Here is a 12476-nt window from a genome sequence, read left to right on the forward strand (position 1 = left end):
ATGGTATTATGTACTGGTGCAAGTACGGTATTATGTACTGGTGCAAGTATGGTATTATGTACTGGTGCAAGTACGGTATTATGTACTGGTGCAAGTACGATATTATGTACTGGTGCAAGTACGGTATTATGTACTGCTGCAAGTGCCGATATTAAGTACCGGTTATAGTACAGTATAATGTACCTAATGTACCGGTGCAAGTACAGTATTAATGTACCGGCAAAAGTACATATTATGTATTGATGCAAGTACGATAGAATGTACTATGGAAGTACAGTATTATGTACCTGCAAAAGTACGGTATTATGTACCATGGAAGTATGGTAATGTTCTGGTGCAAGTATTGACCAGTCTTTTTTTGGAAGTTTGTCTTTTGTGAGTTTGTTTTCCGTGGGGTGTCATTGTTAAATGTGCTAGAGTTTTGACATATCTATAACAAATATTGCATGCATATTTTATAGTTTTGTTAAGTGGTATACTTGTTTACAATAAAATCTAATAAAATGATTTACTATAACAAAATATTCATACAGTTTTGTATGTGTTCTCCCAGCAATTCACTTATATGGACTGGCATTAAATAAAGCCACTGCAGATTTCTTTTATCACTCCACTCTCCAGTGATTTGTGATGCAGCGTCCAAATTTATTTTCAAACAGTAATTATGCTACTGATTGCAGATTTTGATAAAATATTCAGAAATTTGTTTGTACATGAATAACAGAACCTTTGCAGAGAAAAGTTCTCATAACTTCAACTGAACACGATTCTAGCCAAAAACACAGAAGGAACAGAATCAATGTAGATCATTTACTGCGAGCCTATACAATGCAATGTGTATGGGTTATTGTGATGCCAAGCACCTTATATTACTGATCAACATCTCATAACTATATTATTAGTTTTGTATTATTTTCTTGAACTCATAATATGAAAATGCCTTTCTTATACAATAGAAAACTTGTTTCTTCTTTACCCAATTTTATTGGCATGGAGTTTCTAGATGTCAAGGTCAAACTTCATCTCCAATCTTCATTACATTTTGCTGATTGTATTAGATTCTCCTGACAATTATAGCAAGTGTTTCTGGACTAAAGGTTATTTGGGTAATCTATAAAAGGTCAAAGATTATCTATCCATGTGAACCTTTGTAACAAGTCATCATCAAGGAAGTGGGATTCAATGAAAAATAGGTTTTCTAGACTCGCTCCTCTGAATCATTATTATAAGAAGTATTTTCAGGTCATATGGCAACTTTTAAGCTTGTAATCTGGCTGAAGGCATCAGGTGGTCCTTGAAGACAGTGACTTTTATGAATGCTGTAACTTTCCAGCCAGTAATTTTTTACAAAAGGTCAGAGGTTACGGAAGGATACAACAAAAGTAAAAGTTGGCAAGATCGCTTGGCCATGAAGACTCGAAATAAAGGGGCGATACAGCTTGGCCAAAGAAACTCGGAATAAAGGACGGCTACATTAAGAACAAACACAGTAATGATATTATAGAATGAAATTTTCTATTGCTATACAGACTTACATGTAATAAGTGTACCCAGGAAGTGTGTGATGAAACATTTAATAATTTCACAAATTTCTTTTACATACATTTACAATATCTTTCCTATACTGATGAAAAAAATCTAGGCAACATTTTGAAAATAGAATAAAAAATGCCAAAAAAGCTGAAATTGACAAATAAATGCAAGCTATTTTGTTTCTGAATCAGATTTTTACAAATTAGTAGTATAATTAATATATAAATTCAAATTTAATACTTTTATTCAACGAGAAAAAAAAAATCATATTAATTTTTTTCCAGAGCTCTCAAAAATGATTGAATTATTATTTTTATGATTTCTTATTTTCTCACTCAGTCATGCCGTGTGCCCTAAAAAACGACAACAAAATAAAAGTGACACAAAAAAGCAGCACTACAGATTCGGACTTTTGACCTTTGACCTAATAAATATCTCAGTCTACATGGAAACTATATATGGATATAATTTTGTTATGCTTAAAATCTATCAACACTTTCATATACATACAGATCTTGTGTTTCCTTTCATAAAAACATTTTTGTTGAAAATTTCATGGCGTCATTTTACATACATGTATGCTTATCAAATCACTGTTGTGATAGTTGTACAGTGATTTTTTTTCTTCAAATGTTTTGTTCTTAATAAACTGTAAGAAAAATTTAATATCTAAGTACAATGTAATCACATATAAACATACATACTTAAAAATGCAAGTAGAAAACTTTCTAACAATTCTTAATTTCATTGTTTCTTAATAAATATGATGATTTACATCTAAAGATTATGATTTATAAAACAAAATCACCATTTGCACGAGGCATCACTCAAAGTGTAACTCCTAAAATTTATACTATGATTCTCTTTAAAACATGCCTGAAATAACCTTTTTTTTCCCCTAAACTTTTATTTTCAATGTAAATGAATTGATAGATCATGATTACTGAAATGTTTCCCCTGCACTAGCATCACAAGATGCATCTTAATGAACCTAAATGAACCAATTCAAACCAAATAGAAAAGGTATGTAATGGTCCCCTTCTTGTCTTAGATCCGCATGTAGTTTGGCTCACATTCATGATGGTTTAAATGTCTACTTCTCAAACTTTGGTGTAAATTCATTAAATTTTCAAATTTCCAAAAAATTATGATAATAATAAAAATGTTCCGAATATCTGACAATAATGTTTCCAGAGGATAATATTTCCAGATGAACTTTGATAAAAATGAATGGTTGTTATGAAATTTTGACCCAAGTTTTCATGAAAATCTTCAACAAATACTGGTAAACAAAAGTTAGAATTTGGCATATTTGGACACTGACAAATACTGACCGTGAAAATGACGTTAAAATTGATTCTATTCAATCTACTTATTATTCAGCGATTCTTTTAAAATGATCTAAATATTTTATTCTGATTTTCATTGAAAGTTCACTTATTAAAATGTAATATGAAATATTTGATGTACAATTTCTATTGAAATTACAACAAGAACTACAAGTGCCTCTTAAACATTACTCATATTGTTATTCAAGTTATAATATTGTAAAGTGTAGATATTACCTTTTTCAAAAATATATTTCACAATGTATGCAAAGAATATTTTCTTTATTTTAAAGGGACTCCACTGAGGTTTTTGACAAAACAGGACTGGAATAATTTTTTGATTGTTTCATTTGATGCAAGTCTAGACGTACAAAATTTGACCAGAAGTTTTTCCAGAATATTCATTCTACTTGTGAAAAATCAGTGTTGCAACCTTTTACAATCAAATTGGGCTAATAATAGCACAAAAATACAATTTTGAAATTATTTCTGAGAATATTTCCTAATTATCTGTTGCATTACCTTGCTGTTTTAATGCCCCAGTTGATCTATGTAAGAAATTCCAATTTTATGTTTTTATGCTTTTGGACCTCAGTGGAGTTCCTTTAAAATAAAATGATGATGTAACTTTTTTGTATTTTGTATAATTTAATGTCCATCTTTACAATGTAATTTTCACACTAACTGAAACACACTGTTATGCAAGTTCGCAAAATAAAATAAGATACTAAAAATACACGTATATAAAGATATCTTGCTTAAAATAAACTTAACATAGTGGAATTATGACGATTCATTGGCAAAAAAAATCTTTTCCTATGTACAAAAAGATTAAGTATAACAGTAAAGCGATAACTTGACATGCATTTGACTATCTCAATAAATGACCAACCAGGCAAGAATTAGTTCTTAATAACAGTTCAAAATGTATTTCGATTTAAGCAACTATTTTGACTTGATTGAATAACTAATTAATTTTTCAAAAAACTAAGATAATGACACTGAAAAATAAATTGAATCATTTTAGGATAGCCATTTCCAATTATTTTTACACATTATTAAGTTGCTAAGTAACAATTAATAACAACAATATTTATAACAAGCTTAACAACACACAATAAAAAAATTTACTGGATAAAAAATCGAAAGAAAAACGAAAAAATTAATATTTAACTAGTAGCTTAGCCAAATTGAATACTTTCATACTTTCACTAAAATCCAAATTGTCACATTTTACTTATACCTTCAAATATACCACCAGATAATTAAAAAAAATGTTTAAAAGGTCACTTTTAATCAAAATTATTCCATTCGCAAGAAATAGATGTAAATGTAAGTGATAATAAAGCTTGTGATACAAAGATGTGGATTCAAGCAAAAAAAGAAAAGAAAAGTAGGTCATAATTATATAAAGTGAGTACAACTTTCATTCTGAGAACCAGTCAAAAACAACAAAAAAAACCCAAAAAACATACACCATACTGTTGTTACTTTAAAGTTCAGTACTTCTGTGATAAATAGAGACTATATTTATTGAACGAGTTGAATAAAATCATTTTATGCGAGCCTTTGGCCAGTATAATATTGTTTTATTCAACAAGTTCAATAAATTTAGACTAAGTATTGAATCTACACGAATATAATATTTATTTATCAAATTTATTTGGTATTTAGCTATGATAAACAATGGTAGTTAAACTTTGTAGCTATAGTTTGTTCCAGTGGTTAACTAACTGTCACCATATACTGAGAATTATCCACAAGATTCACAAGTTACCTTACTGGCTGATGTTCTCGGCAAAGCTGGGTTTGTAGCCATGATACAAGATGAACTTTACTAAACAGCTATGAATAACAGCAATATAATCACTTCAAAGCTTTGATCAATTTTGAAAATAATAATCATAGCTATGACGAGTGTTATTCCATAGCTATAACCAGGAAAGTAACTTCATAGCTATAACCATAAATTTAACCATATAACCATAATTTACATAGTTGTAAATTACCATAAAGTAACTTTATAGCTATGAATAACAATGAATCACTTTGTAGCTATGATTAATGAGAAAATTTTCTTCATGGTTATGTTTCACCAAAGATCTACATCATAGCCATATATTAATAAACATGGCACTTGCTTGTCTGCTATGAATGATAGTTTTATCTACACGCCTTTCGTTTTTTACTCGAAGTACTGTACCGACAAAGTAACAATAGTTTATATGTATGTCAACACTTTTACACAGGTCACATTTGTTACCCCATAAAAATCACATTGAACAGCGACATGAGCATTGAAAATTCTGCATATGATTGTAAAAACAATAATACATATAATATAAAAGAACAAACAATTGTTCCAAATTGTGAAGAATACAAAATAGGTATAACACAATGCTTTGTGAACCTATGTGCCATGTACAACACATTATGTGGAAAAAATGCTTTTATACAACATTGGTTTTGAAACTGGTCACGGTGAAACTAATGTCTAAGGAACACTAAACTGGTTTTCTAAATGCTTAAACAATACTTCAAACTAGCTATTGCAAAAATGATACAGACTGGAATCGTTTGGTTCGGTTTCAAAATGGCTGACCCTTAACATGCTGAATTTGTATAATGGACTTGCCCTGCTTTGAATTTGGAACAGTCCATTCAAAATTTGAGATTTCAATTTCAATATACAGAAAATTGGGCTACCCGCAGTATTGGGCCTGGTCAGACAGCACAGAATGCACCGTACAGGCTGGCCTGGCTCTATACTGGTGGTAGGGGCTAATTTACTTACAGTTCCAGCAGATTAACTGTTGGTTATCTAGGTTGGAATTAAATGGATTATGAAATGGTTTAATAAATGCCGATGGGTAGTAAAAATGTGAGCCAAAATGTTAGTTTCTTGTAGAAAAATGGTGGGTACTTGTGATAAATTTTATGGAAAATTTGAATTACATGTATATAACTAATATAGTGAATAAATCTGAATAAATAATACAGCTAAAGAATCTGGCAATTTATACCTTGTTTTCTAAAACATTTGTGTACAGATTTGCCATTTTTACAGAAAATAAACTATTTCAGGTCATGTGAAACTTTCAAATTGTGACTATCTTATCTGGAAAATACTTGTTCAAACCGGTTCAATTGAAGGCAATTGTTCCGACATGGTTCACTAAATATTCTTTTATTCAACTACATATTGGAAAAACTTCAATTTTGGAGACAAAATTTTGCATTAAATGGTCATAAAACTGAAAATTCCAGGGTCTATACAAAAACAGACAGTATTTATTGTGAATTATTACTTTATTGTATAGATGATGTCTATACACAGATCTCTTAACAGGAAGTATTGTACGCTGTCAACTTTATCGGGTACAGTCTAATTTCAGACCAAATCCTATGTACTTAGTCATCCTCCAAAACTCTTTTCATCAAAACATGTCATGGAATGCAATGATCTATTAACTTTTCTCAGGGGGGGAATTTTTTTTTTCCAAAATAAGGAATATTATTCACTGCATTATTAATTCTTGTCACAATAAGCTCACCCACCATCAAAGAAAAAAAGATCTCAAAATGCTACTTGTCCAAAAAAAATGTCTATTTTCTGTTGCCAGTCAATATCAATTTGTACTTAACTTCAATTTTGTCTTGCATTTTATTTACCTACATAACTGATTAAAATACATTTTTCGTCTGCAGTCATTTCTTTGTGAAAATATTTCATGAACCTTCCTTCTATTAACTAAAACTTCCTCGACTCGACAAAATAATATCAAGTAGTTCTCACACAGTTAATTAAAATACATCATCATTTCTAATATTTGTTTACAAAACATAATATTTAATAATATTTCATCATAAATAAAACAAGATTGCATTTGATAAAAATGCTATGCCACCGCATGGTTCAAATTTCATAGCTGTACACCAAAGGACAAGAAAGTAGGTCACATCATCAAAATCTAGGTCACCTGATATCAAAGTTCAATTTTACAACTAAAACTGTGCACATGGTCAAAATGTCATTGCTGTACATCAAAGGACAAGAAAGTAGGTCACTGTCCCCTTGGGCAAGGCATAATTTTGACCCAAGGGTTTAATTCAAAACAATTTTGATACAGGTCCACCAAACAACATTTCAAGTCAAATATCTAAGCTATAGCTTTCTCCCATTCAGAAAACATTTGTTTTATTTTCTGTTTTTACTATGTGTACATAATGAGAATCACTGCCTCCGGGCAGGGCCAATTTTGACACCAGGGGAAAATTTTGAACAACTTTGGTAGAGGACCTATAAATGATATTATATATCAAACATCAAAGCTCTATGCCTTGTACCTTCAGACAAAAATATTTTTTATTTTTTCACTATATGTACATAATGAAAATCAATGACCCCCCGGGCGGAACCAATTTTGACCCCAGGGCTATAATTTGAACAATCTTGCCAGAGGTTCACTACACAATGTTTCATGCAAAATATCTTAACTCTAGCCTTGTAAATTTAGAGAAGATGATTTTTTAAGTTTGTACTATATACATATAAGGAAAACCTATGGCCACCAGGGGGCGGGGCTAATTTTGACACAAGAGGCAAAATTTGAATAAATTTTGTAGAGTACCTTCAGATGATATAATTTAACAAATATTAAAGCTCTAAGCCTTGTACCTTCAGACAATAAGATTTATTTATTTTTTTACTATATGTATATATTGAAATCAATGACCCCAAGGGCGGGGGCAATTTTGACCCCAGGGCTATAATTTGAACAATCTTGCTAGAGGTTACTACACAATGTTTCATGCAAAATATCTAACCTCTAGCATTTGTCAATTGCTAGATGAATTTTTTTTGAAGTTTTTACTATTACTATAAGTTTTTACTATATACATATAAGGAAAACCAATGACCCCCGGGGCGGGGCCGATTTTGACCCCAGGGCTATAATTTGAACAATCTGGGTAGAGGTCTACCAGACAATGCCTTACGCAAAATATATAAGCTCTAGGCCTTTTGGGTCTTTACAAGAAGGTGTTTTAAGTTTTTACTATATGTACATATAGTGAAATTCAATGACCCCGGGGCGGGGCCGATTTTGACCCAAGGGCTATAATTTGAACAATCTTGGTAAGGGTCTACCAGAAGATGCCTTATGCAAAATATCTAAGCTCTAGGCCTTTTGGGTTTTTACAAGAAGGTATTTTAAGTTTTCACTATATGTACGGGGCGGGGCCGATTTTGACCCAAGGGCTATAATTTGAACAATCTTGGTAAGGGTCTACCAGAAGATGCCTTATGCAAAATATCTAAGCTCTAGGCCTTTTGGGTTTTTACAAGAAGGTATTTTAAGTTTTTACTATATGTACATAGTGAAAATCAATGACCCTCGGGGCGGGGCCAATTTTGACCCCAGGGCTATAATTTGAACAATCTTGTTAGAGGTCTACCAGACAATGCCTTATGCAAAATATCTAAGCTCTAGGCCTTTTGGGTCTTTACAAGAAGATTTTTTAAATTTATTCTTATAATTCCTTTTGGTTGCCATGGCAACCAGATTTCTGCATGGAATGAAATTCTTTGAACAACTTTGGAAGCCCTTCACCCAAGGAACAATCCTGCCAAGTTTGGTTGAAATTGGACTAGTGGTTTTTCACAAGAAGATTTTTTAAGTTCACTATATAATCTATATAACACACACACAAACACACACACAAACACACACACACACACACACACAGGTGAATCGCTATATGCCACCGCATCGCAGATGCTGCGGTGGCATAAAAACATCTGTATACTATAATATTTTTATTTAAATATCAATATTAATTGACACATGTTAAAATGAAATTAAATTTTCCCATATATTTCCATAATGTCATCTTGTAATCCAATTGTGAGGCCATAATAAAATGAAATTCGTGTTCAATACTAACTTAGCAAAATTTCGATAATCATAATTTTCACTGATTTATTCAAATCACAAATAAAATGTCACCGAAAATCATTTGAGAGGAAATGACGTTAGTAGGAATGAGGTTACAGGTTGATGGAATGTCTGCCTACACTATCTGCTGCCAATTAGGAAAGTAATTATAACTTTTTTTTAACAAATTCAGAAATGTTAGTAAAAATTTAAAGTATAATTTTGTTGATCTTTCTGGAAATCATGCACCCATTTTGTTTTGAAAAAAAGTAGCATAATGAGTTATTGCCCTTGAATATTAATATTTCAAATATTAGTATTTCAAATAACTGAAATTTATGTTCACAACAACAGTTCCACGCAAAACAGAAAAATTTTACTGCAGGTGTATATCTGTAATTATAAAATTGGTTTTCAACAGGTATTAAGCAATAAAAATGTTACAGCAAGAAACTAAAAATTTAGGGGAAAGAGAAAAAAAACAGAACACAACTGGTATTATGAAGTAGGACACAACATGATGAAATTTTACTGGTATGGGTAATTTTATCTTCAAAAAGCTTCCTTACTTATTTTTTATTATATTATAAAAAAAAATATTTGATAAAAAAAATTGTATGGATTGATAAATAAGAATTGTTTTTACATCTATTTTAAGCAAGTAGAAAAATGGGAAAAAATGGAGAAAAAATGTGCAAAATGGTGAAACTATTCACAAATGAAATAATATGGCATGATTCAAAAAATTACAATTTAATCATAATCCTAGGAATGTGGGATTTAATGGCAAATACATGTTCTTGGAAATTAAAACATCTCCTAAATAAGCTTCAAACATGACCTTGATCTTTGATTAATGTATATTTACACTTAAAAAGTTTTGGTAATTGGGTTTACAATAGTAGTTATACATTATGCCCAATTCCCAATCACAGTTTCAAACCAGTCTAAACTTTTGGTTCTTTAAAATTCTTTTACCTTATTAAATATGAACACACAAAAAATAAAACCCATGCCAGTCAGAGACCTGAAAAATCTGTACTGAATGACCATGGAATATATCCTGACCTGCTATAAATAACTGTTTCAAGTATTCTGTCAGTTCTCATAGACCTCATAAAACGTAGATGCTCTTTTATTGCATTTTGTCACACAACAATTCTCAAATCTTGCAGAAATAGAACAGAAATCCATTTTCTGGTCCGCATGTACTTTTCCTATCTTTACATTGAAGAGTAAACAAGGGACATAAAAATGTACCTTCTTAGTAACGCCTTTCATTTTCCAAACATCAATACAAAACTATTAAAAAAGGGTATTTTCTTATTTAATCAACTCTATTATTCTTGCAAAGTTCTCATTTTACATTCTGCATATCCGTCTGCTAAAGTATGTCCAAGATTTAAAAAGAACACAAATGTATAAAAATGAAAGAATGAACATGAGATATAAGTGTTTATAAAGTTTATTCCTGGTTACAACCCCCGGCGTCTGCTGTCAACATCTGGTATAGGAACTGGTCTTTCATGCATCCATCAACAAACTCGGAACGCGTTAAGACACCATCATTGTTAACATCCATCTTGGCAAAGATTTTGGTCGTTCGATCCTCGGGGCTGTCAGTATCTTGGTTGGTCAAGGCATTTCCCAACATGGAATATATGGCCTAAAAAACAACATGAAATAATAAAATTGATTGTTGATTCATACAGAATTATAATATCTATTCTCTTACAAACAAATTCTATACAATCAAGTCATGATGGTGAATGCTATTCCACTACATTATTATGCTAAAGACAACCAAAGAGGAACAAAACTTGGACAAGTTTTATGCTAAAGACAACCAAAGAGGAACAAAACTTGGACAAGTTTATCATTCTGCAGTTGTGGAAAGTTTATACTGATACAGACATACATTCTCACAAACTAAAATTTTTTTTTATTGTACTCCAGCTTAACCAAGTGACAAAATATGGGGTTAGTCACAACCAGTGACAAATATGAGATAAGACCATGCTCCAGCCTAAACCAGTGACATTTGGCATAAGACCACACACCAGGCTTAAACCAGGGACAAATTAATTTGGGGTAATACCAAGATATTTAAACAATCAAGATTTTTCTCCCATTTAAATGATAAAGTTAAGCCAGACTAATTAAAGCATGTAATTTTAAATGGAAATGTTCAATCTTCAAATGTCTGGGCAATCAATATTAAACCATCTTTAATTTTCTACTTTGATTGGTTGAAATTCTGCACTGATTTGATTTTAACCAATGAGAGTTCCTTTCTCAAATTCACATACAAATATGTGCATTTTTTTTACCATTATGCCAATAACTTTTGACGTTGTCGTTTTAAAAAATGCATTTCAGACCTTAAAAAATCTTCTTTTCTGCATATTCTGGATTAGCAATTCTTTTATGTTGGCTTGGATTATTAATGTAAATGAGCTTAAAATATCTTTCATCAAAATCTTGACACTCAAGGACATTAATAACATCTAAACATTTTGTCTCTAAAACATTTGCACTTTATCTTGTACCTCAAGATCTTAAAGTGCAGTTTTAAAATTAAAATTTCACCAAAAGTGCTGATCGTTTACACAACATGTTTGAGAAGCATTTCAAACTAAAACCCCTCAATTCAATTACATGTTTAAAGAAACAGTTTTAAACATTCAGGATTAATCAAAAGTTGTCTTAACTGTAATGAGTACAAGTAGTATGTTGTAACTTTCCGCAAGGTAATAAACATAGGCGATAAACGTAACATGATAATTGTATTACAGCAGACGTCTTTTTTGTCTCTTAATGGATCGGAACTAGGGCGATATTTTCACTTCCAAGACAAGAGCAGTGTAAACATTCATCTAAAGGGACCCCAATTCCAAAGAAATATTGACCCAAGTGTGAAATTTCCATCATATAATAAAAGCAAAGTGATTGATTGCAAACAAAATCGCAAGTGAAATGATATTCTGTACATTCTCGCTGACTTGACGGGGAACAATTAGATCAGTTTATTTTTGGCAAAGCTGTACAGATTATGATGGTAAGATGACAATGTGCTTATTTGGCAAACTGTTTACTCTAGGGCGATAAAAGGCTTGAAAATGATATGTAAGCTTATATAACAGTCTGTGTTATATATGATTATGAAGTACAAGTCAACAGTTAGATTTCAATAGCTTATATAGAAGACAGATGAACATGAAAACCTTAAGGAACGCAAAACACTTCAAAATTGAAAATGTGCCTGTGCATGGTAATTGCTAGCTTGTAACACTGGTTTAAGTGGAACTCCACGACAAACAAATATGAAATAGTGTTTATAATTTAGAATTTAAGATAGAAATTAAAGATCTCTAGAAAAGTCTGAATTTTAACAACAATATATAAAGATAATTGATATTTAATAATATCATGTTTTGTAATTATACAAAACAACAACATGAGGAATGTCAAGATGGTGCCTATACAAAAAGAAAGCCCAAAAACAATTTAAGGCCAAGATTATCTAAAAATAGAACTGGGAGGAGCAAATTTCCAATGGTGTCCGACTTTTACAATATTTTTGACAGGAGACACTTAATTCAAATTAACTCATGAAAAAAACACAAAGTGTCTTCAAGTACACATTGCTTTATGTACTTGATCATTAAGTACATGTATT

The 12476-nt window shown here is 31.1% G+C and overlaps 1 protein-coding gene across 7 annotated transcripts in view; it reads right to left on the reverse strand.

The window, feature by feature from the left end:
• Positions 1-1493: 1493 nt before the first annotated feature.
• LOC132721862 (neuronal calcium sensor 2-like) overlaps positions 1494-12476 on the reverse strand; it is a 150018-nt gene continuing 139035 nt past the window's right edge. For all 7 annotated transcript variants that reach the window (XM_060706236.1, XM_060706232.1, XM_060706233.1 and 4 more), the window contains one exon: positions 1494-10463. In XM_060706236.1, coding sequence (XP_060562219.1) covers positions 10263-10463 — 201 coding nt within the window. In that variant the 3' untranslated portion in view covers positions 1494-10262. The remainder of the gene's footprint in view (positions 10464-12476) is intronic.

The sequence above is a fragment of the Ruditapes philippinarum genome, unplaced genomic scaffold (assembly GCF_026571515.1).
Source record: "Ruditapes philippinarum isolate M1 unplaced genomic scaffold, ASM2657151v2 ctg1919_1_1_1_1, whole genome shotgun sequence".
Lineage (NCBI taxonomy): Eukaryota > Metazoa > Mollusca > Bivalvia > Venerida > Veneridae > Ruditapes > Ruditapes philippinarum.